Here is a 27,132-nt window from a genome sequence, read left to right on the forward strand (position 1 = left end):
AAATTAATCGAAAACATATGCATCATAGATCTTGCTTCATAGATCTCATCGTAACTAGACTGATGTGATCAGATTTGAAAATGAACACTCCATATAAAAATTATGTCATTTCAAAAATTTAAGCACAACAATAAAACACTGTTGTTGTACATATCACTCCACCTCACATGATATGTGCATGTTAGCTTTTGCGTAAGTAGTCTATATATGCATCTCCAATTAGTTAAAGCCTACCTTAATCAGCCCACGATACAACTTACATGTGGGCCGCGTGGGATCGTGCACTTGGCACAAGCGCGACCACACGCGCCGTAGCTTTTTCCTATGAAAAAATCATTGTTTAATTGTTCTTTTTAATCACATTCCATCATATTTTGAAATCCAAAAAATTCAGGGTGTGACAGCAAGGTCGTCTCCTTTGGTTCCCTACGAAAACATCGACATCAAGTCAGGAACTGAAACAAATCTCCATCAAGTATTCAAACCCACGCGAGTTTTTAGCTGGGCCAAATGGCTGTCGAGCCGATTATTTTTCCAACCGATTGAGCGGGAATCAAAGCTGCGAAAACCAAAAATTTCTCATCCACCTTCTTCTATCTCCCCGCCCAGATCCGTGCTCCGGTAGCCTTCCCTCGTGGTCCCTCCACTCCTCATCATCCACCTCCACCGTTTCCTCCTTTGCCACCCGCAGTCCCTTCTCGTCGCCCGCTGCCGCCTGGTTCTCCTAAGCCGACGAGTCGCCCCTGGAAGACGGCACCCGAACGGGCCCCGACCCTCCTCGCGCACCTGAAGCAAGGTAAGCCTCGAAATTCGTTGTGCTTCTCTCAGAAAATTTTGAGGAATGTTCTCTCAAAATTACTCATAGCTTGACGCAAAGGTGAGCCTTCGAACTGATTCGCCCAATCGAGGTGATATTTACTGCCGCAAGTTCGCATTGCAGTATATCCAGTTTAATTTACTTTCCACTGCCATTGACAACATCCAAATTGGTGGTGCAGAATTAGAAGTAGTTGTGATCCTGCACTCTTGGCCAGATGCTGGGTTATTACGACATCGATGATCCATCGATGATATCCTCATGGAGGATGAGGTAATACCTGCTTTTTTTTCTTCTCTTCTTGCATGATGCTTGTGTATGTGTGCTGAGTATATGTTTCTGCTCTTCCTGCAACCTATTTCAGTTTTCCAAGTAACTGCAAAGGGTGTTGGCCTGCTAGATCCTGGCGCTGAAAGTAACTGTGTAAGTGTCTGCCCGTTGAATTTTGTGGGTTGATGCTTCTTGTGCTAGGTATATACACCTGCTTAGACATGTGGAACAATTTCTTATTATGTCCTGATAGTTCCTGAACGGGAATTTATGCAGTTGCTGAATAATGGTTAGCCGAGACTGAGATGTGTCTTATCTATTCTTTGATTTGTTTAAACTGGTTGGAATATTGTATCTATTCTTAATTCCTATTGGCCTGGCTGCAGTTTTTGTCATGAACCCCAACTGGGAATTTGATGCTTTTCATTGTGGACGAATTTTACAACAATACTAATAGGAATGCTTCTCTACTATAAAAGAGGATTTTAGTCTTACCCCTTCTATATTCAGGTAGAGAAGGGTGCCAAGGTGGACCTCCCGTTTTGGCTTGCGCATGGGCTACTGTCTCTGGAACAAGCTGTGTCAATGAATCCTCCTCCATGCTTCACACAGAAGTAGGTTCTTCAGTCTCTTTTGTTGCATTACTGCATAGACAGAAATCCTTCAATATTTGCAACAGCAAAGTACAGAACTGTATGGAGTATTTCTTCTTTGAGAAAAATATATGGAATTTGATGTCGACAACTAATTGAAAGGATCAGGCTTTTCTTGCCTCCACTGCAGCCTACTGTAGTTTTCCATAGTAAACACTAAACAATAATATTTGCAAACCTTTCTTTTATTACCCTTCATCCCAAATTGTAGGTCGTTTTGGTATTTCTAGATTCATAGTTTTTACTATGTATCTAAACATGGTGTATATCTAGATGAATAGCAAAAGCTATGAACCTAGAAATGTGAAAATGACCTAACTTAGGATGGAGGGAGCAATGAACAAATTTGTTCATATGGCTCCTTCGTGAGGGGAAGTCCTTTTGCAATTATACTGAATATTCATATGGCTCCCAAGTATTTGATTTTTGCTGAATGGATGAGTTTTGGCAATTGAAAACTAGAGTATGAAACACAGGTTCTGCAGTACTCTGTTCAAAAACTTGAATGCTACTGTCTCAATTTCTTATCATAATACTGCAGAACTCGAAAAGAGATCCAAGCTGATGCCGCCTGTGTGGACTTGAGGGTTCGTTGCCCCTACTTTTATGAGCTAGGATGCAAGATTGTTCCTTTGTAAGTTTCTTCACCAATCTAGTAATACATACCATTAGATTTCATGGATTTCTCAGTTTGTTGCATGTTCTTTTGAAATACTCGGTTCCTTACTTTCATTGAACTGTTTCTATAGTATGCTTATTAGAACACCATTCATTTGCATTACATAATTATGTCATTTGTGTTAAAGTACAAGTGGATTAGACATAAGTACAATTGAATTGCTACCTTTCATCATCAGCTTAGACTTTTGGGTTAGTCGGTAGTGCAGGATCTGAACAAATGTGCTTTCAGTATCTTTGCTCCCAATGTTTAATGTTCTTATGCATCAGAAAGGTAGGGTTCCATTATAAATTCCTTAGGAGTTCTTGGAAACATGATGATCTGTTTCAAGTTCAAGTAGCATTGTTCTTGTCACAGAAAAAATATTGCTTTTATACTCTTGATTGTTCAAAATAGCTCGGTGACTTCAAGCTCAGTGTGCTGCATCCTTTTTTTTTTAACCACAAAAGCTCCTGAGGTCCCCTTTATTAAGGGAAGGAAAAGGACAATTGTCGAGAACGTGCATTGCACGTGTTTGATCAAGAGAACTGGGAAACAAAGCCACGAAGTCCAGAACTGTTCAAGTGTTTCATTAAGGAAAAAAAAGACAAATGATATGGCATGGTGGAGGGATCAGTGAAGAAAGTGGTTATTAGGCTTGAATCAGATTGGGTAGTGAGTGTTAAGGGTGATGGATCACCCTCCTTGCAATGTTGGTGTTCCTACCCAGCCATGACAGGAAGTCAGGAGGCTTTGACCTGACTGAAACTTTGAGGAGCAGCAAACCTTGGTACTGAGCAGCTTTATACATTGAGACGTCTAACCAACATGCAAATCTAATCCCTTATCTTATGAAACATTTCAATCTACTTATCTCTTGATTGCTGACCAATCCTCATGTGTCTGATTGGGCAAAATAATTAGGACATTGGTGTTGTCAGATTGTTTCAATAATTACACCGATCCATTTCCGAAAAAGTACATGTTCACTAGTATTTTCTTACAAAATCATGGTACTTAAGTGTAGGCAATGAAAAGCAGTTAATTCATGAGTAGGACAATGCAGTCATAGCGTCTACTTCTCCAAAGTTTGAGACTGACATTTAATGCTTCTAATTAGTGTACTCAGTTCAAAACTGAATGTAACATAATTAGTTTTGAAATACACATGATCATTTTCCACCCAATGGTTTTTGGCTTGTCTAATCAGAATATTCAGATTCTCTATGCGTACCAACTGTCATATGATGAACATTGATATAGACAGGTTAAGCTAACTGTAAAAGTTGCAATTTTGTGGTTAAGGATCATCCTATTGGTGCTTACAATGATCTACTTTGGTGGGATCAGAGCTCATTTGGCTGTATTTTATATGACAGTATACTATGGCCTTGTTTAGTTCCTAATTCGGGATTGGCAAAATTGGCATTTTGCCATAAATGCGCAACTGTAGCGTTTTGTTTGTATTTGTGAATTATTGTCCAAATATTGACTAATTAGGCTCAAAAGATTCGTCTCGTAAAGTACAACAAAACTGTGCAATTAGTTTTTAATTTCGTCTACATTTAGTACTCCATGCATGTACCGCAAGTTTGATGTGATGGGGAATCTTCTTTTTGCATAGTGTCAAAGTTGGGAGTTTGGAGGCAACTAAACATAGCCTATATTATGTTCCCTATGATGTTTGAGTGTTTCAATGATTACATCAATCTATTCCCCCGAAAAGACATGTTTGCTTGTATTCTTAGGCCTGGTTTGGTTCATTTGCTTATTTTTAAGCACCCGTCACATCGAATGTTTAGATACTAATTAGGAGTATTAAACGTAGACTATTTACAAAATCCATTACATAAGTGGAGGCTAAACGGCGAGACGAATCTATTAAGCCTAATTAGTCCATAATTTGACAATGTGTTGCTACAGTAAATATTTGCTAATGATGGATTAATTAGGCTTAATAGGTTCGTCTCGCTGTTTAGCCTCCACTTATGTAATGGGTTTTGTAAATAGCCTACGTTTAATACTCCTAATTAGTATCTAAATATTGATGTGACACTTGCTTAAAAATAAGCTAGGGAACCAATCACCCCCTTACAAAAGCAATGTCCCGTGGTCCTGGAATTGAAAAGTAATTGACTTGTAGTAAAATATCTATTTCAGTTGCCTAGCTACCTGATGCATTTCCCTTCAGAGACATACATTGTCAGTTCGATTCTATATGACAGAAAAAGGTTCACTGCTGATTTTATCATCGTTACCACCAGTCCCTCTGTAGTGTTGGTTCTATATGTTGAAACTACTTCACTGCTGATTCTATGATTGATACCACTGGTCCACTGTTCAACTACCATTGTACCAAATTTCAGCGTAACCTGACAAACATCCCTGCCAAAGTTATTACTAGTAACTTACAGTTTTGAAATGCTCCATATATACTGCTTAAATCATTCTGGCAGTCTGAAACCTCGAGCAATTTTCAGTCGTTCCCCTTTCCCATGATGTAATGTAGCTTTTTACGGACACATGTTTAACTATGTTATCATAATCTGGTATTCATGGATGCCTAGTCAGGTTGCCCTATGGATGTTAAAACTGTTATAGAATGTTGAGAACCATGGCTTCAATGTTAATACTAGTGCATATTTAGTTGTCACATGAAAATGGCTAGTTTATTCCCACAACGAGCCATTTCAATTGGGATATCAGTGCCTCCTTATGGTTAAGGAGATTGTGTTACACTCCCAAAAAAAGTCTCAGTACTTTTGCCTACTTTCCTGTGTTTTCACATTTACAGGGTGAATGACAAGAGCATTGGCATATTCTTGCGCTATGCATTCACCAGTAGGTACAAAGAGGTTCTAAGCAAGTCTCACAGTTCTTCCACAATGACAGTGCCCAAGTTTGTACCACGCCTTACCAAAGAAGAAACTCGCGGTAAGCAAGCATCTCGTGTTATACTTGTCCTCCTGCTATTGTCAACAAACTACAAAAAAAAATTCTGCAATACACTGACAGACTCGTTATGTTTTCATCAAGTGTTTGAATCTGCTAGGGAATCAATGGCTGCTTTCAAGAAATGGCGTGCTGGTGGTGTGAGGTTGCAAAAGGCAACCATCCTTGGCAGGAAGAGGAAGACAAAACTGCTTGATGGGCCTTCTACTCCCTGAACCTGTAGGTTTAAGGTCTCCATAGAATGGAGTGCTTCAGCAGTTTACCTGATATGTTCATTTATGTTCACTGATTTGAGCTGTAAAAAAAGAAGGCTAACGGCATTTTTATAGTTCTTGTAGTCTGGTCCACCTTCGGTGCACATCTCTTTAGCCTGACAGGACAAACGACAGCAGCTCTGATCAGTTCATGGTGTAAGAAAACCGAATGCTGTTATATCACCATCTACTGTTGGAGTTTCAAGAGTTTGTTTGGAGGGAGCAAATATGTAAGAGTCTTAACTGGGTATCTAGCAGGCTTTTGCAGTTTCAAGTTTGAGTATGCTTGGAGGCAGTCTGGGATAAGTTTATAACATGTTTAAAGTGAAGGAGACCGGGATGAGAATGAGTCGATAATAATGCTATGGTAACTTGTTTGCCCAAATTTATTATGGTCGCAAATGGTTGTTAGTCCTTTTCTCAGGATTATAAGCTGCTTATTTATATGGAAAAATAATCACTATCTATAAAGTAGGAGTAGCGGTTAAGTGTTGCTGCAGGACGAGGCTCAAGAGCTTTGGGCCATGCTTGATTTGAAGCTTTGCATACATGATGCCTTGGAAAATATATGAAATGAATCTAAAGCACCTCATGCAATGAAATCTTTGTTTTTTGGAACGAACGGGCACGAGATTTTGCTTATTTCATTGATGGAGAAGAGAATAACAGCCGGCTAACCGGAAGAAAAGGAAAATTAGTAAAGGTCCAGATGGGCAATATTGTTAAGGTTTTCAGTAATCGGTATGAAAGGTCTATTAATTTAGTAACTCGTGCTTTAATGATTGTACACGGTTTCTTTTGCTTTTCAGTTTTACTTCTAAATTCTGGGATGTAAGAAAGCAAAAGCTGTGATCGTCACTACACGCAACGGACAAATGTCTCACTGGAAACCGACGAATAATCTGGGAATGTGAATACGAATAAATAAATTTTGAAAGGGGGCAAGAGAAAAAATGAACTTGGATTTTATGCTATCCTGCCTACTGCCCTACGGTGTGGTCTTAGTAAAATTTTACACGAGGTTCATGACTCCTACAACTGCAAGGCCTTATACAGTCTTCATGGTCAGGTCTACTTGCCACTTTTATTTTGTACCCCCATGCAGTCTTTTGGCACCGGTTTTATACATGGTTGTGATGTGTTGAAAGGTAAAGATCCCTTGGTTTTGCTCGGTTCTTTTTTTTAAGTGGTCGACCAACTTTAAGTTCGTGATAAGTGGTCATCAGAGCATATGAATACGAACCTAGAATTAGAGATTGTTGGTAAAGCTAGAGCAAGTGCGTCCAGATCTAGCGACGACGCACACGTCGGTTGGGAAAGGTACGGTGAATCGCATGAGAAAGGAGATCGAGGGAGTCGACGGTTTCAGAGTTTATAAGCATCACGCCTAAGAGGCGCTAATACTCTTTTTATGGCCACGGAATGAATCCATGTCGTCACACTGCAGCCAGGAGAAACGAAGCCGGCCTCTGGCCAAGGAAGCTGACGAGCAGCGCATTGTACATGCACGCGTGTACGTGATGATGATGTGCGTCCCACCCGATCGATCGATCGGGTCATGGGGGGCGGGCGATCGGCGGCCAATGGCCCAACGCAATTATGCAATCGGGGACGAACACGAGACGACAATGCAGGCAGCCCGGCGCGCAACCCCACCGTACCCATCAGCCGTGCCATGCATGCACATCGCCGATAACAGAATGGCGCTGCTTGTCGTCATCAAGCGCCGGCGGCCATCGCAGATAACTTTCACATTCTGAATTTTGAAAAAAAATAATTGTAAAAAAATGGATCCTTTCTCATGGCACGGCAACATTTAGCGCCGTGGTTGAATTTGAATAGCAAACCATACCCTATGGTGTCCCAGACGAACTTAGAGATTTCTACTCTACTATACTACGACATGGCAGGTAGCACCACGCCAAAATATAATTATTCACCATTTCAACTACATACGTAGCCAGGTTGCGAAAAATATCGACCTTCAAATTAAAATATTTATCCAAAAATCAGGTTGTGAAGAATTAAAAAAACAAAATGGATTGTATAGGTACACAGGTCGTAGTAAGGCAGACGATATAAAAACATAAAGTGAGCATGGACAAAGCGATCTGATCGAGGTGGCCAGATGATACAATACATACTGGCCATGATAATACATGGCAGGCCTGCTAACGCCGCGCCAGTTAAAGATACCAGGTCATCCTTCATTCAAATCAGAATTCTTGCATGCATCGATAATGTGATGCTTGCTACATTAAATTAACAATTAAAACAACCAATCTTACAGTTCTTGCAAGATAAAATATTGCGCGCACAAAAGCAAGATGAATTAGAAAAAGAAGAGAAACAAAACTGCGACAACAGCAACTCCTGATCACAGATACATGACCAAACTATTGGAGTAATCTAAGAAACCAAGTCATCTTGCCTTCATACTAAGTATTCTGCTTTGGAGGTACAGTGCTCCACTGCTAGCTGCTACCCCTATCTGAATGGAGTATAAATGCTAGGTACAGGGGTATTTGGTAGCACTCCACTCTAGAAAAAAAAAAGCTTCACTCCACCAAGTTGCGTCGACTCCAACACCACAATAGGATGAAGCTGGCTCCAAGGATGCAAACATCACCACGGTCGACCCCAAGATCGAGAAGAAGGCTGATGAAAATGCTAGAGCCAAGCCACGGCAAGGGGAGCTACCCAGGGATGACCCGCTGCCAGAGAGGTCCACCGAGGAGATTGACCTTGGTGTGATTCATGAAGAATCTAACCCTAAGGACTTCTCCAACACGGATGTGGGAGAGGATGCGGTGCGCGATAAGGAAGACCTTTACAAGTTGTGGAAAATGTCCCTAGACGCCAACGAGCTGCTATTTTTAAGTGCATTTGCTGACTTGTGTTTAAATCTAAGTTTCCTTGCAGAACTCTGAATGTTGAAGTGTAAACAAAATCTGGCCGCCTACGTGCGGAAGAGGATGAAAGGGACTCAACGGGCTAAGTATTATCCTCTGAAGGCAGAGTGCCTTGAGGCCGAGCTTAAAAAAGCCAAGGAGGATGCCGCCGACCAGCTCCTGCAGAGGGACTTGGAGAAGGTTGTTCTGGCTTCACAGATGAAAGGTAAGTTGTGCTGACTTGCTTACTTAGCTTTTGGCCTTGTAATCTTGATATTGATGTACACCTGTTTGGGTAAGCAGATGGCACGATGAGGGAGCAGAGACTCCAGCGGTACCTCAAGGAGTGCGAAGACTTCGATGCACACCTTCAGTAGGAGCATGACATGGCAATAAAGTGTGAGTATGCAGTATCGCAGAAGCTGGCCTACAAAGATAATGCGCGCAAGGAAACCGAGTGCTGCTTAGAGGCTGCTATAAGTAATCTTCAAAATGACCAACGTGTAATTGCAGGGCTAGAGATAGAGCTGGAAGAAGGCGGGCGGCTATGTGATGGACATGGTCCAACCGAACGCCGACTCAACTGTGCCAACGCCACTGCTGGATCGCCTCAAGGCTGCACCAGGTCAGCTCAAGGCACTGCTGAAGGACATTGCAGTAGAATGCATCAAGAACGCCTTCACTCTGGTAGCGTCGCACTTCCCCAAGTTGGCTTTGGAACGCGCTGTGACAAGAGTCGCAGCCGACTTCAACGTGGATTGTATTCCAGAGCTGGCTGAGCAGTACCATGATGTGGCGTAAACCATTGTAAATAACTTGGACTTGTAGGAAAAAACTTTGAGATGTATCAAACTATGTGATGAAACGAATAATGTAATATTCTTAATCATATGTGGTGAAAGCAAACTCCATCCCTCCCTTGGTGTATACGACAGGACAGTGTGTAGCTGAGGCCTATAGCCACTAAGCACCTAGCCTCACCTAACCAACATCCTGCTGAGATCGGATCTCAAGCTTGTAGGAAGAGTGAATGCGAGGTTGTCTAGGTTTCACAAGCTAGGACGCCGACCACATGAGTTAGTCGTATAGCCTTGAGAGGGGGAGGAGAGAAATGTGGGACCCAGAGGTTGGCGTCAGGGGAAGCCCCTGAGCTTATGAGCGAGCGGGCTGTTGAACAGGTCAGGCAGCCCTCGAGCGTCAGGGATAGCTTGGGAAGGAGAATAGTAAGGTAGTAGGTACGCAAAAGAACCACAAAGGTTTTATTTATAGAGGGGAAACAGAGTGCATAGCTTTTTATATCTAGGGGTAAAAGCGCCATAGGTGCTCGATGTTCCATGGATTGGGGACGCCGGAGCCATCTGCCCATTGGAGTCAGTAGGTGCCTGGCTGGATGATTTCTTTGACGATGGAGGGGCCCTCCCAGGGGGCAGCCAACTTATGCATGTCCTTGGTGGACTGGACACGGTGAAGCACCATGTCACCAACATTTAAGGAGCGTTCCTTGACATTCTGATCGTGGTAGCGCCGTATCTGCTACTCATGACGTGCATGCTGGATGAGGGCCACCACGCGATGCTCTTCAAGACTGTCGATGTCAACTCGCTAACTTTTTTCTGCCTCACCTTCCTTGTAGTACTGGATGCATGGGGTGCCAAAGGCCACGTCGAAGGGCAGGACGGTCTCTGAACCGTACACCATAAAGAAAGGGGTGTAGCCGGTAGGCCGACTCTTCTATATTCGTAGGCCCCAGATGACATGGGGTAGCTCGTGTAGCCAGTTGGTGGTATATTTGGACGTATCGTCAAAGATTCATGACTTGAGGAACTAGAGGACCATCCCATTTGCACGTTCGACCTGACTGTTGCAGCGCGGGTGCGCTACCAAGGAGTAGTATACGTCGATGAGGTTGTCCTAGCAGAAATCCCAAAACTCGGAGCCTGCGAACTGCGTGCCAAGGTCGGTTATGATTCTGTTTGGCACTCCAAAGCGGTGCATAATTTCCTCCACGAACTGAGCAGCTTTAGCCGACTCGATGCTGGTAACAGCCTTGACCTCAATCCACTTGGTGAATTTGTCGACTACCACGAAGATGTGTGTGTAGCCACCCAGAGCAGTCTTGAAGGATCCTACCATGTCCAGCCCCCAACATGTGAAAGGCCAGGATGGTGGGATGTTGCACAGGGCCTGAGCTGGAAGGTGTTGGTGCTTGAAGAAGAATTGACACCCTTTGCACCTTTAGACGAGCTCCTTTGCGTCGGCTACCACTGTTGGCCAGTAGAAACCAGAGCGCAAGGCTTTGCCGACCAAAGTACCCAAGGCGGCATGGTTGCCACATGTGCCCGAGTGGATTTCATGCAAGAGTTCAATGCCCTCGCTACGTAGAATGCATTTCATCAGGATCCCTGTGGATGCAGCTTTCCTGTAGAGCTCCTTGCCGATGACAACGTAGTTTGCACTATGCCGAGCTAATTTTTCATGTTTTATCTTGTCCTTAGGCGCCATCTGATCAATGATCAAGGCTATGAACAGGGCACGCCAGTCTTCTTCTACCTCAATCATCATGACGTCAGTGGGTTTTGGGTCGGCCGGAGCCTGGGTGCCAGAGTTGTTGACATGGTCCGGGTCCTGGATTTTGATGGAAGGTTTCCAGAGATCTTGTATGAATATGCTAGCTGGAACCTGCGCGTGTTTGGAGCCGAGCTTGGACAGGACATCGGCGGTGACATTGTGGTCCTTGGGGACATGATGGAACTCAAGACCGTCAAAGTGGGCCTCAAGCTTATGGATTTTCGCGTAGTGTGGGCCTTAAGCTTGCGGATTTCCGCACAGTAAGCATCCATGGATTCCTTGGTGCAGTCCCAGTTTTTATTGACTTGCTCAATGAAAACCTTGGAGTCGCCATAAGAAAGGATGCGTTTGATTCCTAGAGAAACAACGATGCGTAAGCCATGGATGAGGGCTTCATACTCGGCACCATTATTGGTGGCCTTATAGTAGATCTGGAGCGCATACTTGAGTTGCTCGCCTTTGGGGGATATGAATAGGACTCCCGCGCCGGCTCCTTCAAGGTTAAGGGCACCATCAAAGTACATGGTCCAGTGTTTTGGCCTTTCCAGGGAAGGTAGCTTCTGGATGTCCGTCCACTCAGCCACGAAGTCGGCTAGGATCTGCGACTTGATCGCATGATGCGGGCAGAAATCGAGGTCAAACTCACCGAGCTCCGCAGACCACTTGACAACTCGGCTGTCGACGTCTCTGTTGTGGAGGATTTCGCTGATGGGGTATGATGACACCACCCGAATCCTGTGCACCTGAAAGTAGTGGCGCAGCTTTCAGGATGAGATCAGAACTGCATAGAGCAATTTCTAAACCTGGGGTGTAGCAGGTCTTGGAGTCGCTGAGGACTTCTCTTACATAATACATCGGGCATTGCACCATGTGAGCATGGCTGGGCTCTTGGCGCTCCACAACTAGCATGGTGCTGACAACATGCATCGTTGCAGAGATGTAGAGGTACAACATTTCTTGGTTGGCCGGGGCCGTCATGATGGGAGGAGTGGTGAGGAAAGCCTTGAGCTCTTCGAGTGCCTTGCTAGCCTCGTCGTCCCACTCGAATTTGTCTACCTTTTTGAGGAGCTTGAAGAAGGGCAGACCTTTTTCTCCCAAGTTTGCTGATGAAGCGGCTAAGGGCCGCCATCATACTAGTAAACTTCATGACGTCCTTCTTGTTAGATGGTTTCACCATGTTCTGGATCGCATCCACCTTGACTAGGTTGGCCTCGATGCCGCGCTGGTTGGCCATGAAGCCCAGGAGCTTTCCAGACGGGATACTGAAGACACACCTTTGGTGCGACCATCTTCTCCAGCTCTAACCTCTGCAAGAGGTGGCTGCTCCTCGATGCTACCACTGGTCGCCTCCGTCTGGGCCGTGCATCTGGTCAGCTGCACACCACCATCATCCAGATAGCACAACGGTCCTGCATCGGTAGCACAATAAGCAATTCACACAAGCTAGTCAGCAACCATGATTGCAACACAGACAGTATAAGCAGGCAGCACTTATAGGGTGCTCTTCTTTCTCACTCGGCACTTGGGGTGCAATGGTGGAGGCGGTGCTGTTGCATCCTCACTAGGCGCGCCGCAGATCTTTGCATTCAGTGCCTCCTTGATGCACATCGCGTCAGCCGCAGTGGTCTCCTGGAGCTCCAACTTTCTCTTCTTTTCCGGTGGGCTTGGTGTGTCGGACTCCGCTTCACTGATCGACTTGGGGATGGGGGTCGTGCTCAGGGAAGCCTTCTCCTCCTCCTTCCCCTTCTTGCCGGCCATCTTCCTCTTCGTGAAGCTCGACTTCTGTAATTTGGAGGCGGGCTTGTTTTGCACGGCTTGCCATGTCTAACGCCCCACTGGTGCAACATCTGAGCCCTAGTCGACTCCTTTCATTACACCCTCGTCTAACCGAAAGGAAGAGTCCAAGTCCCACTGAAGGTCGACGGGTGGTGTAGCGGCCTCATCGGCCGGGCAGATCTTGGGTCTTCTCGGTTTGACCCTCCAAGTAGTGGCGCCGCGCAAAAATATACAAATGTGTCATCCTGGTCAATTCATTGCTTTACTCAGAAACATTACAAATAAATACGCGATACGTCAAATTAATGCTGAGGACAATCTTACCGGATTGGATGGTGGCCTCTTCAACGAGAAAGCTTTGGGGATGTTCCTGTTACTGATCCAACCCTTGAAGAACTCAGCCACCCTATGGATGATCTCCTCATTGTGCACCTTGCGCTAGACCTCCCGGGTCGGATCTTCAACACCCGAGTACTCATACCCCGGGTGCACTCGGTGCTTGATCGGTTGGGTCTGCCTCTTACAGAAGTTGACACTAATGGCCCCAGCTGTCAGTCCACGAGATTTCAGATCGGCGATCTTCGCCAGCAGCTCATCCACCTGGACCTACTCCTCCTATGTCAGCTAGTTTGACCACTCGGGCGTCGCCACTGGCCTGAACCCTGTGCGTGGCGGCAGCTCGAGCCATGGCAATGATGAACCATTCACTATGCCAACCTTTGTTGGACTCCTTCAGCTACAAATCAAAATACTCTTGCACTTTCTTGGGCTGCAGCGAGAATCCACATCCCCCAACAACCCATCCCTATTTCCCCTTACTAATCACGGGCTTCAAATGATACAAATACCTCCAGAGATCAAAATGTGGGGGGGATGCCCAAGTGTGCCTCACACAGGTGAATGAAGACAGCAATATCCAAGATTGAGTTTGGATTCATATGTACCAGTTCAATCTTGTAGTAGTGCAAAAGACCCTAGAAGAAGTCTCCACATGGGATCCCAAATCCATGCTCGAAGAATGACGCGAAGACCACCGTCTCTGCCGCGTTCTCCAATAGGAAATCTTGGCTGGCGGTGGGCTTCCACTCCAGCAATGCCTGCGGCCCGAGGAGGCCCAGGTCGACGATGGCTTGGATGTGCTCTTGGGTCATCACGGACTTCATTTAGATGGAAGATGGCTCCAGGGCATTTGCTCGTGCCACTTCTTCGAGCTTCATGCCTCGAGATTTAGATCTAATGCTAACTAGGGTTTTGCTGCGCATGTGGCGGTGCGGCGACTCGGGCGGTGGCAACACGACGGCTCGAGCGGCGGCGGCAGAGTGCACGTGAGCAGAATAAGGATTACGGCAGCGTGGCCTAGGGTTTGCGAGCGCAATGGCAAAGTACTCAGTGGGCTTGAGGTGGTGGCACTAAGAGTGTTCAAGATAGAAGTGAAACGACTATGTGACCCCTCACATTTTTGAGGATGATGGCATAACTTACGGACGAAAATTGCGGGCCTCCCATTATCGCGGTGCAACGTGCCGGGCAAAACTTGCAGGTTTTCCGTTGCGCTCTTAACGGCGCGCTTCCACGGCTCCACCAGTCCACGTCCTCGGGAGCTGGGCGTCTAATTATGGTCGGCGTGCCTCCGCGGCTCTGCCAGTACTTGTCCTCGAGAGCTGGGTGTCTAATTCTGGTCGACGTGCCTCCACGGCTCTACCAGTCCTCGACCTTGGGGACTAGGTGCCGAAAAATTGTTGGCGTGCCTTAGCGGCTCCACCAGTCCTCAGCCTCGGAGGCTGGGTGCCTAATTCTACTCAGCGTGCCTCCGCGGCTCTGCTAGTCCTCATCCTCGGGGGCTGTCTAATTCAACTCAGCGTGCCTATGTGGCTCCATCAGTCCTCGTCCTCAGGGGCTGGACACCTAATTCTACTCGGCGTGCCTACGCAGCTCAGCTAGTCCTCATCCTCCAGGACTAGACGCACAGTTTCAAGTCAGTATGCCTCTATGGCCCTATAAATCCATAAAACCAGATGTAGGAACAAATTTTTGCTCTGCTACAATTCCTTTCCTTGGAAAGATTACTGACAATACATATTACAAGCGACTGTGAACAACACTGGGATAGCTGACATCCCAGGATAAGAAGCCACAACACAAAAAAAGAAAAAAGCACAATACAAGAAAGCTGTGCGACACACTTCCCTAGTGGTGTCCTGGACAAAGTGGCGGGGTTCACGATACAACCTCCTCATGAGGATTCTTCTAGCATCGTTACCTCCCAACTTCACCGAAGAGACTGCGAAGGGAAGGAGCACCCTAGTTTTCTTCACAAGAATTCTTTTTGGCATCAGGCTTTCGGGCAGGTGTTACTCCTATTAAAAACTACAAGCTTCAAGCCTACGAGTGCTATTATTTGGGCCATGACTCTCCACGCTGAACGTTGGCCTATTTATAGCCAGGTTGCAAGATAACATCTAAGGTGCTATAGTGGACTCGTGAGGGTGCACGACAAGGCTTTCCCGTACCAATACGGCTCTACAATGTTCACATGATGCTCAGATCTGCTTCAAGGGATAATTTCTTCTTCTTTGACCATTGGACCGGTTATCCTAATCGCTTCAATCCTCGGGGGCTACTCCTACGGAGTCCATCTTGCGACGCCTCTGTAATCTTCGCTTTGACCTTCTAGATGCCAGCATCCATCAACTCGGCACTCATCTTCGCTTTGCGCGTTCGCTCTGTGTTCGCTCGAATTTTCTTCTTCTTTGAGCACTGTGCAGCCTCTCTGTCACCATGACGCCATCACAGCTTCAGCCGACTTCATCTCAAGCTTCACTGTGATGACCTCAAAGTTCCTATTCGCCTACACATCACTCGGGGGCTTGAGGGATATGGGTATCCCATGAGTCCCTACAAAACTCCCTGCAAAACACGTCTAACTCCACAAGAATTCTTTTTGGCATCAGGCTTTCGGGCAGGTGTTACTCCTATTAAAAACTACAAGCTTCAAGCCTACGAGTGCTATTATTTGGGCCATGACTCTCCACGCTGAACGTTGGCCTATTTATAGCCAGGTTGCAAGATAACATCTAAGGTGCTATTGTAACGCCCGTAAAATACACCCGGTTAAATCACCCGTTAAAAACACTTTCCAAAATTTTTCCGACCGCTGAGCTCCGTCAAATCTTTTCCCATATGTCGGACCCGCCGTCCTGGCCCCGACCCGTCAATCCTCCATTTTCCACTCCCCGTAATTTTCGCCGCGTGCCCGTCAATCCGTCACCGCGCGCAGACGAATCCCGAAAATTTCGCCATCTTTTTCCCCTCCCTTCCCTCTCTTTCTCTTCCTTCTTTTCCTTCTCCTTTTTCCTTCTCCTTTTTCCTTCTCCTTCTTCCTCCCCTTTCTTTTTCCTTTCTTCTCTCTCTTCTTTTACTTCCTGGCACCCCACCCACTTGCACCGGCCCCCTCCCCTGCCTGGCACGGGCGCCGAGGCGCCGGGCCGCGCACGCGCGCGCCGGGCCGCGCGCCGCGTCGGGCCGCGCGCCCGCGCGCCGCGCCGCGCCGCCCCGCCCCGCGCCGCGCCCGCGCGCTGCCGCCGCCCGCGCCGCGCCGCCCCGCCCCGCGCCGCGCCCGCCGCGCCCACGCCGCGCCGCCGCGCCGCCGCCGCGCCCCGCCGCGCCGAGCCCGTGCCGCGCCGCGCCCGCACCGCGTCACGTCGCCCGTACCGCGCCCGCTCGCGCCTTGGCGTTTAGCGCTTGGCTCGGTGCGTCGCGTCGTGTCACCGGTCACCGGTCGCCGCCCCTGTGGCCTCGACGACCACGCCGTCACGCCATCCACGAGCTCCACCACTCCGGCACGCCACCGGTCAAAAGTCCGGCCGCCATCATCACCCCGGCCCTCGCCCGCCCGCGCGCCGCCTATAAAAGGGGAGAGCCGAGCCTCCACCTCCACACCCTCACCACGAGCACCTTGCCCTCCTCACTCCCACCACCAGAACGCCAACGGCCATTGCTCTTCTCAAGTTTCTGGTTGTCTCCAGGAAGAAGAAGGGGTAAATCCCTCTCCTCGCGATCCAGCCCACTAGTTTCCCTTATTCGCGAATAGGCCCTTCCACCATTCCAAAGATATTTACAGATAGGCCCTTACTCTCGCGGTTCGGTCCTAAACCCCATTTTAAAGCCCCTAATACTCCCTTAACCCGTCATTTCATGTGGCCAAACCTCCTCCGATTAACCCCAAACTCGACCACGGCCTCCTCTCATATATTTCCGCCGAGGCATATCAAAATCCCACGAAAATACCCTTCCTACCTATTTTCCGTTCAGGTTTCCTGTTCGGAGCTCATCGGGTAAAACCCTTTTTCCTTTTATTTATTGTGTGCTCGTTTGTGTGTGCCGTAGATCGCGGAGTACCCGAGGAGGAGCGCGAGGAGGAGTTCGATCGCGAGCCCGAGCCCGAGGACCAGTACCGCGAGCAGGAGCTCCCGGAAGGCTTTGAGAACGGCAAGTCCAATCTCACCCTTTGATGCATATTTTAATACCCAGTTTTTCAGACACAACTTATTGGCCTGTTTTATAAAATGCATATTGTTTTATCGCAAGACATGGTTGGATAGCCAGCCCTTGATTGTTATGACTATTCCTTGTTGTCCCATATTTATCTCTAAATATGAGTTGCTCTGTTTAGATGGTAAATACTGCTAGAATGCTTAGGAACTCATTATCCAAATTCAAACATGACTACACCTGTTTACTCGGAAAAGAAATGTGTGAGTATGTTTAACTGAGGAATTGGGTTTTCGGGTGTTAAGAGAGGTGGTGGATGAGATGGATGGATGTTTCTTGTGTGGAACTCCGGATTGATAGGCTCGTACCTCAGTGGTTGAGCAGTGTGGGAGATATCCATCTTGTCATGGCTAAGGACCGAGTTGATGTGTCATCCTGCCTAATTCCCTCATCGTACAACCACTCGACCGTTGTATGGGCAACGGCTTAGCATAAATCCCACTAGCTAAACTACTAGGCTTCAGGTGTGCTGGTGAGCAACGGGAGGCCTTGGAAAAGGACTAAGCTCTTGGTGACTTAGGTCCCGGTTACGGCCCCGTGGATGGGTTGCTAACCCCTTGAGCGCTCTCGCGATGACTAATCAGTGTTGGCTAAGGTGGGTAATGGCTTTGTTAGGATCCGTACCGACACTAAGGTGTTCGCGATACGGTACCCTACTTGTGGGAAAAGTGTACAACCTCTGCAGAGTTAAAACCTATCCGGGTAGCCGTGTCCACGGCATTGGACGAGTTACGGCTCGGTCACACAACTAGCTTTTGAGGATGACTGGTATTTTACTGTGTGTGTGGGTGCGTGGAATTTTGGAAGTGTCCGGCAGATGTGCCGTGCGCTACGGCGGACGGGGAGTCCGGTAGCGATAAAACTTGGATCCTTTGTGTAGGATCAACCCCACTTGATATATATTGTGTACTAAAATGTTTTCAGGAAACTTCTTTGAAATGGAACCTTGCATGCGTCTAAAATTCAGCTTTACTGCAAATAAACCCCAGCTTATTCCTTGATTATTCTTGTGCATACTCTGTTGTATCCCCCTCCGTGGATGGGGTTGGACTTGCTGAGTACTTTTGTACTCACCCTTGTGTTGTTACTTCAGAGGAGGATCCGGACTTCGTCGCCGAGGACTTCGAGTAGGAGGTTGCGTCTGCACCCAACGCTGCCTGTGGTGTTGGCCCTTTTGCAGGATGCTTCCGCTGACGCTTAGCTCCGATTGCAGCCCGGAGTCCGACTGGACTGCAACTTGGATTTGTGTTGTTATTGCTTTAGTCTTGCTCTGGGTGTGGCTTGCCCGCCCGCTCCTTCGGGAGTTGTACGGTTTCTGAACTATCTGTTGAATAAATGTGTTATCAGCCTCCTGGGACTGATAATTTGGATCACATTTAGTCTCTACTTATGTGGGGACGCTTCAGCTATAGTGGACTCGTGAGGGTGCACGACAAGGCTTTCCCGTACCAATACGGCTCTACAATGTTCACATGATGCTCAGATCTGCTTCAAGGGATAATTTCTTCTTCTTTGACCATTGGACCGGTTATCCTAATCGCTTCAATCCTCGGGGGCTACTCCTACGGAGTCCATCTTGCGACGCCTCTGTAATCTTCGCTTTGACCTTCTAGATGCCAGCATCCATCAACTCGGCACTCATCTTCGCTTTGCGCGTTCGCTCTGTGTTCGCTCGAATTTTCTTCTTCTTTGAGCACTGTGCAGCCTCTCTGTCACCATGACGCCATCACAGCTTCAGCCGACTTCATCTCAAGCTTCACTGTGATGACCTCAAAGTTCCTATTCGCCTACACATCACTCGGGGGCTTGAGGGATATGGGTATCCCATGGGTCCCTACAAAACTCCCTGCAAAACACGTCTAACTCCACAAACTCTAGCTCCAGAAAAAATATGGAGCTAGGAGTCAGATCCATGTTTTTTCTGAAGTACCTCAAAGGGTGCTCCAAAAACACTCGTTTTAGACCTTCCCGTGGAGTTACGGGTTATTTACCCTCGTTACACAACGGTTCGCAAAACAAAAGAATCGCTCACCTCCTCCCGTCACCCCTTCCCACCATGGCCGCGCCACCCCTGCCCTCCACGATCGAGTCGCCATCGACGGACCGGCCACACCACCCCTGCCCACCGCGGCCGTGGTCAAGCCGCTACCTACCCGCCGCCCGACACGTGGATTTGGATGCCCCTCGCCAGAGCCGAGGCCACGCCACCTTGGCCAGTGGTGCAGCACCTCCGCTGCCCGTTGGCCCCGCGGAGCTGTGCCGACAATCCCTGGGGCTGGGGCCACGCGCGCCGCTGCGTCTCCCGCAGCTTCCGGTTGCTCCGTCCTCTTCTCCCGTCGCTCCCTCTCGTCGCCCTCTCCACTGCCGCTTGCAACTGCCACACGCCGCGTGTTGCTGACTGCCGTGTCGCGCCGCGCCGCGGCCGCTTGCCTGCCGGGGTCAGGGGGGCGCCATGGATACAAGAGCCGCGACGCTTCTACTTGCTCGCCGGGCCGCATCGGCATTGCATGCCCATGGAGCCGCACTGCCGTTGCCTATCACAGGGTCCGCGAGGGCGCCAGGATGCGGGGGCCAAGCCTGCCCGTGGAGCTGCGCCGCCGCGCGCCGGGGCCGTGCCGCGCCTTGCTGCCCGTGGGAAGCCGAGCTGCTGGGCCCCCACTTCCATTGCCGCTGCTCTGCAGGCCTCGTCTCTGCCTTTTCAGTTTTCACGAGCGAAGCAGGTGGTTGAAATCTTGTGCAGATTTCCGATCTTCCACAGAGGTAGGTAAAGTGTTTGATGAGACTCTCCTGAAGCCAGAACCATGAGCAGTCGTGGTTGAAGAACTCCAATAGATACTGACGCGTGGATCCCACAACACAAGGGTATAATTGACAATGTACATAAAAATATTTTGTTCCTAGAGCTGGAGTCATCTCATTAGCCAAACGGGTCCACCAGCTCCATATTTTTCCTGGATTGTGGCGTGGAGTTGAAAGAAGGGGGGGTGGAGCTAATTTTTTTGGAGTGGAGTGCTCTCAAACACCCCCACACTATTATACGAATACTCATAGCATGAATATATTTCTTCAAAGCACAGTAGAAGTATATTGTTTGATTTGCTCAGTGACTATAAAGAAAAATAGCAGTTGCAAGCCACTGAGGGAATGGAATGTAGGAAGCATAAACCAAATGTATATAGTGGGAGCACCAGCTTAATTTGTTTTCACCCATGGCTTGTTCACGATGCCAATCAGGCAGAGATAATTTTTGAGTTGGTTAATTTGTACACCCAGCAAACCACTTTGATTTCATAGTAGTTATGCAAGAGATAATGTATATGGGGCTGGAAAAACAGTTAGCCACGACCTGAAGTGGTGATATACTCCTACTGGACCAAATGGTAGTGAAGAATCAAAATAAAGTGGTTAGAATTGAATTGTACTATAATCACGACCTATATGTTATTATACCTTTTCTGAAATCTCTCAATCTTCCCACATGTACCAATATTAGCAGCTACTTTTAACTACAGTTCCCCTTATTCAAGATAGCTAGCTAGGGACCTGCAACTCCCATCTGACCATGTTCATTGGCCATAAATCTGGAAGCACAATATGAGCTTAACGCAAATGACACAGAAATCGTTGGTCATAGCAGTAGCATTAAGACATAAGAAGCTAGCCAATCAGCTAAGGTAAAAAGTGTGGGTGCAATGTATCTGCTGTTTCATATGACTTGAGGCAAAAGGAAATATCATGGAAGTAAAGTTAAGAGGTAGCAGATGAAAACCAGCAAAATACCATGAGGCCAAACAAAACACCATAAGACCAAACAAGCAAAATCTTTTACTGCAAAACCTCAAATAAAAAGTGCATGAATGAGACATCTTACTTGTTGGGGAAAAAAAGAGAGATTTGAAGAACATATTATGCTGTAGACAAAGAACTCAGTGACAGGCACAAAGACAGGTCTAGTGTTCAAACAAAAATTGGTATATGTATGATCATATATTCATATATGACTCATTCTTCCTTGCTTAGCCTTGTCACCATTTCAGAAGTTTTAATCCTTGCCCTTCCAGCAGGCAAAGCATTGCAGCAAAACGTATAATGTTTAGATAAGAGATTAAGAACCTATATTTCGAATGAAAAAAGATATTAGCTTGTTTGCCTAATCATTGTAAGGAAAATATCATGTTGCCCTTAACTATGCTTCGTAGGAAAGCGTGTTTGGCTCGATCGTGTTAAAGTTTAACACCTGTCACATCGAATGTTTGGATGCTAATTAGAAGTATTAAATATAGACTAATTACAAAACTAATTGCACAGATGGAGTGTAATTCGTGAGACGAATCTATTAAGCCTAATTAGTCCATGATTTGACAATGTGGTGCTACAGTAACCATTTGCTAATGATGGATTAATTAGGCTTAATAGATTCGTCACGCGAATTAGCACAGGGTTCTGCAATTAGTTTTATAATTAGCTCATGTTTAGTTCTCCTAATTAGTATCCGAACATTCGATGTGACACTGTTAAAATTTAGCACCTCGTATCCAAACACCCCTGAAATCTACGCAAGCAGGCAAGAATGCACCACAATAGCAAGGAATCCCAAAGACTAAATCAGAGAAGGACGCCGGGAGTACCATTGCACACCTCCACGCGCCGGGTTCCGAGCCGACCGCGGCGCCGCTCCTTCCCAGTGGACGACCTGGTACATCCCGTCGTATCCAATTTGATATGCATCGCTCTCTTGCTTCCATTGGTGGTAGCTATGGCCTATGGCAATCCAAGTCCGGATGCATCTCCATGAAGGGCCGCACTGCACCTGCGCACAGGGATCGGATTTATGCGGAACCGAACCATGGAGGGCCAGCAATGGTGGTGAAAATCAGAGGGACGGCGGGCAGGGCGGATGGTGCAAGGGCAGAGGCGGAGCAGGGTGAGCATGAGCAGCGCTAGAATTTTTGGGAGTGAAAGACGACGCCCATGGCCGGTGTCCCTTTTCCACCGCGCCAAGCACATGGGATTCCCCACCGACGACGAATCCACTGCCTCCTCCACAGCAACGGCTGACCGCTTTCTTCGCAGCGGCGCAGGATGACCGGAGGGCTGGCTCGGAGGAGAGCGATGGCGCGGGGAGACGAAGGGGCCGACGGGATCGGCATGCGAGGCGAGGGGGGCCGAAGCGGGGAAGCCGATTTTTTCCGCAGGCAATAACGACGCGTAGGTCGTACGCAACCGGCCAAAGGCTGCCGCATAACGCTCCGTGGTATAATTTTTTTTTGGCAATAAGATGTACATGTGGCTCGATAGGATTGGTGGAATAGCCAACTGGCTCCCGTTGATCTCCAAATCTTTCAGCGATATAGCTACTACTGTACCATGCAATAATGCAAGCGTGCAATGCGACGCAGCAGGACTTGTGGCCACATTGCAGCGTACTTCCTCCGTCCCTTTTCATCCTTCGTTCTCACTTCGCGAAAATAAACGTAACCAAATATATATAATAAAATATTAATATTTTTGATACATAATTAGTACTCGTTAAATCTATTTTTATAATAAATTTATTTAAAAATATAGATGTTGCTAATATTTTCTACAAATATAGTCAAATTTAAAAAAGTTTAACCAGCACGTTTCCCACAAGGAGTACTCCGCGGTGCTCTACTCTACATTGCACGCCTTGCTCCTATCCCACGCCGCGCTGCTGCTGTGCCGAGCCCTGCCTGTCAGCCTTGCATTGTCCCCCGTTGTCCAGACAAATTACTATCGGTCCCCCATGAGTAGGTTCCACATCCTGCAAAGCAACTCCTATGGAGTACTCCCTTCATACAATATGTCTAGATGCATAATAATATCTAAGTCAAAACGACCTATAATTTGGAATGGAGGAAATACTAATCTCATGTATCTCTCTGTATCCGATGGATTCAAGAATAAAAGCTTAGCACGGCAGGGCTCATGTTCTGCCCGTAGTTCTCCATCTTCGTGAAGTACCTTCTGCTGCCAAACATGGGGTGTCGGGCGTTATTAGCTTTGCTAATCGCTATTCCAACGGGGAGAGCTAAACTTTACTGTCTCCTATGGATTTTGATGGCTCACATTTGTGGCAAAATACGAGAGCGTATATAATAAATCTCTATAACAATCTACCGCCAGCCCATTCCATTGGCCCATGCGGCAGCATCACATGATTTCCTCTGACTGTTTTCTTTGCGTTTGTCTAGACTGTTTGTTTATACTGCCTTTTGCCTCACAGCTAGGGCCCTCCTCAGGCCCCATGAGGTGGTAGGACCACATGACGACATGAGTGGGAAACCCATCTTCTTTCCAGGTAGGCAGGTACCGATGGATATCCTGTCAAGAGTCAAATCTAGGGGACTGTTGTAGCTAGATGGATCCATCCTTTTAGCAAAGCTAAACTTTGCTAAATCTTTAGGGTGTTTGGTAGCTGCTAAACTTTAGCAGTATCACATCGGATGTTCGGATACTAATTAGAAGGACTAGTTAATTATAAAACTAATTGCAGAATCCTTGTGCTAATTCGCGAGACGAATCTATTAAGCTTAATTGATCCATCAATGGCAAATAGTTACTGTAGCACCACATTATCAAATCATGGACTAATTAGACTTCATAGATTCGTCTCATGAATTAGACTCCATCTGTGCAATTAGTTTTATAATTAGCTTATATTTAATACTCCTAATTAGCATCTAAACATCCGATGTGACAGGTGCTAAATTTTAGTAGGGGTATCCAAACACCCCAAGTGGATCTCACCACCTGCGAAAAATGTTAACGAAACCGCCTTAGGTTAGCACTTGCCGCTGAACCGTCCAGAAAAGACAGCAGTAACATTCGGTAGAGGGTGCAACATCAACATGGACATTAATTTTTATTTTGTTTCAAAGAAAGCAGCAGAGACATTAGCATAGCCCGAATGTAGTCAACCATGTGGGAACAAATAAAATGGATGGATCGATCTCCTCTCCCTCCGTCCCAAAATAAACACACATCTCGTTTCTCGAGGAGTCACGTTTTTTAGTTTGACTAAGAATATAGAAAATAGTATCAATATTTGTATCTCTAAATAAATTTATTAGAAAAGTATACTCAATAATCAATCTAATGATATTTATTATACATCATAAATAGTAGTACATTTTTGTATAAATTTTGATTAAATTTAAAAATTTGACTCCTCAAGAAGTGAGATGTGTGTTTATTTTAGGTTGGATGGAGTACAAACATAAACTTGTCAGCACTCAGCAGGCGGAGAGATGATAGTACTACTAGCAGACTAGTAGTACATGTGGTATGGAGAAGATCATCACTCATCAGAGATCTCGTGGACCAAAGCACTGCAGCCAAGGAAGGTGGGGGTTTGGCGGCCGGCACTGGTGGTGTGGGGGTGGGGGTTGAGGGCTCCATGCCCTCCGGCTCCAGCTCCAGCTCTATCACGGCGCTGCTGCACGGCCGGGATGGGCAGTTCATGGGACGTCATTGTCGGCCACACCCTTTAATCCCTTGTCTGGAACCGCCTCGGGACCTCGTGATCGCTTCACGTGCTGCCCGCCTGTTGGAGGTATGCTCTAAAAGCAATCATAGAGATGATGATATTCCATTTGTATCCATGATTTGTATGTTGTGTTCATTGAATATCCATTGAAGGCTACTTGAATTGATTTACAATTATGTGACTTGTATGTGAAACTCTTTACTTGTATGGTTATTCTAAAGTTGTCCCTAGTTGGAGTTCATGTGAGGACACACATGAATATTAGACTAGCACATGTATTAGTTGATAACTATGTTTCACAAGTCATGGACATGGAGATGTTGAACTAATAATATGGACACATGTGGAGATATGTGCTAGGACTGACCCAACACGAGAAGTAGTTCTCTATTTAAACAACATATACGCTTTGTCCTTAGACCTGAGATTGTCGCATGTATTCTAGATGTGGATCGACCTACTTAGGGACTATCAAACGCTACGCCGTAACAGGGTAGTTATAAAGGTAGTTTTCGGGTTTGTCAAGAAGCATGGTATGAGACATGGTCAATCAAGATGGGATTTGCCCCTCTCTAATTGAGAGTGATATCTCTGGGCCCCTCGAGTGATCGGATCCGAAAATGCATGGCCATGCTACGTACGGTTAAGAGTTAACCTACAAAGGGATTCCGAATCACAGGATCGAGAAAGAGCGGTCGGCTTAAAGCTAGACCAAATATCGTGAGGCAAAGGGAATAGCATGTATATTATGTTGTGATGGTTCGTCTGATATGATCTTCGTGTGCGTATAGGAGTTGGCACGTCTTGCTAGAGGCCGCTACCGACTATTGGGCCGAGTAGGAGTACTCGGGCCATGTTTATACGATCCGAACCCATAGGGTCACACACTTAAGGGGCTGGAAGCCCAATTCGGATCTGATTCGAGTTGGATTAGGTTTAGAAGTACTAATGGGCCTCGGATCCAGAGGCCCATCAGGAACCTCTATAAAAAGAGGGGTGGGGGCGCCCTAGGGTTTACACCTTTTTGGCGAAACACACCTGCCACGCCTCCCACGCCCTCGCCTGTTGCAACTCGCGGATCTAGCAGTCCGGCTTGCGACGCTTCCTCCCTGCACGTGTGGATACCTTGGAGGTGTTGCGCCTACAGCACTTGGACGAGCCGCCGACGAGCCACCGACGAGCCACGACGAGCCGACGACAAGCCGCGGCACCGGAGGCGATCTTGCTGCACGTGGACGAGCTGCTGAGGAGCTGCTGGACGTGATCGACTACGTACGACTACGTTGATCGACTACGTACGACTACGTGATCGTCTTCACTGCATCGACGCATATCTACATCTTCCGCACCAGTAGTGCGTCGAGTGGTAATCCCGTGATCCTTATACGGCAGTTCTTCCTGGTTATACGCGGTAGATTTTTTGAATTGCGCTAGTGTAGCCTACCTCGTATCCCAACAGTGGTATCAGAGCCGTAGCTGCTTAGTTTTGGATTCAGGATGTGTGCATATGGAGATATGCGAGTTTTCCGTTTGATCTATGTCCTGATTTCGTGCCCTTGCTGCAATGGTTGTGTAACGACATACTCCTACCGGTCGGTTTCCGCCATCGGAGTTAAGTGATACACGTAAATCCAGTTGCAGTGAGCGAAGATCAATATGATTGGTCGAATCGAGATCCAGGGTCATACGCTAGGCGCATTAGATGTGCAATAGTAGATGAGATCTACTACCGGGGTCGGGATTTTTGCCGTATGCGTATGCTTCGGTAAATCAGTCGTATCTTTTCGGTACGATCTCGGATCGGGGCGAATTTTATATGAAATTTGATCTACAGAAAAAGTTACACATGAAATTCAACGGCTTTGCCGTTTTCGGCGAAATTAGATTTTCCAAATTCAGCTTGGAAGATGGAGTTTCGGGCCTCCAAAGTTTGGAACGTTAGGGCGCCTAACTCTGTTTTGCAGGATGTATGTATGTATCTTGTGATCAGTATGGCCCCCTTATGTATGTGTGTAACTCATTCGTGACCTGCGTGTCGCGCGTACGGCAACACGGCAGGAGCCATATGTGTTGTCACTTTATTATATTTAATGGTCTGCGTACCAATCTGTGATGATCCAAGCAACTATGTAATCTTCATTACTAGCTTCTTTACTAGCTATTAGGCGTAATAGCATGTTCTAGTTCTTGGAGGACTCATCACCAGAAGGATGGCGCACATGGAACATGGAG

General features: G+C 47.0%; 1 protein-coding gene and 2 long non-coding RNA genes across 6 annotated transcripts; 1 reads left to right on the forward strand and 2 right to left on the reverse strand.

Moving 5' to 3' along the window:
- Window positions 1-525: 525 nt before the first annotated feature.
- Window positions 526-5,993, forward strand: LOC117861759 (DNA replication complex GINS protein PSF3). Of its 4 annotated transcripts, none has more exons than XR_011898494.1 (8): window positions 526-796; window positions 999-1,090; window positions 1,182-1,240; window positions 1,598-1,701; window positions 2,282-2,374; window positions 5,193-5,332; window positions 5,451-5,569; window positions 5,680-5,993. XR_011898494.1 is itself a non-coding variant. In XM_072294475.1 (8 exons), the coding sequence occupies exons 4-7, from the start codon at window positions 1,673-1,675 to the stop codon at window positions 5,563-5,565; spliced, it is 393 nt and encodes a 130-aa protein (XP_072150576.1). In that variant the 5' UTR covers window positions 537-796; window positions 999-1,090; window positions 1,182-1,240; window positions 1,598-1,672; the 3' UTR covers window positions 5,566-5,569; window positions 5,680-5,878. The 4 variants fall into 4 exon arrangements, 3 of the variants coding, with proteins under 3 accessions (XP_072150577.1, XP_072150576.1, XP_072150575.1); XM_072294475.1 differs by having other exon boundaries at window positions 537-796; window positions 5,435-5,569; window positions 5,680-5,878; XM_072294476.1 differs by having other exon boundaries at window positions 5,451-5,993.
- A 1,817-nt stretch (window positions 5,994-7,810) lies between these two features.
- Window positions 7,811-16,258, reverse strand: LOC117859910 (uncharacterized). Its single transcript, XR_004641331.2, has 2 exons — window positions 13,164-16,258; window positions 7,811-13,084 (listed from the first exon to the last, which is right to left on the reverse strand). It is a non-coding gene; the product is annotated as an uncharacterized lncRNA (long non-coding RNA).
- Window positions 16,259-20,477: 4,219 nt separating this feature from the next.
- LOC117859857 (uncharacterized) lies at window positions 20,478-22,673 on the reverse strand. The gene is made up of 2 exons (XR_004641320.2): window positions 22,019-22,673; window positions 20,478-21,503 (listed from the first exon to the last, which is right to left on the reverse strand). It is a non-coding gene; the product is annotated as an uncharacterized lncRNA (long non-coding RNA).
- Between the last annotated feature and the right edge of the window lie 4,459 nt (window positions 22,674-27,132).

Source organism: Setaria viridis, chromosome 6 (genome assembly GCF_005286985.2).
Source record: "Setaria viridis chromosome 6, Setaria_viridis_v4.0, whole genome shotgun sequence".
Lineage (NCBI taxonomy): Eukaryota > Viridiplantae > Streptophyta > Magnoliopsida > Poales > Poaceae > Setaria > Setaria viridis.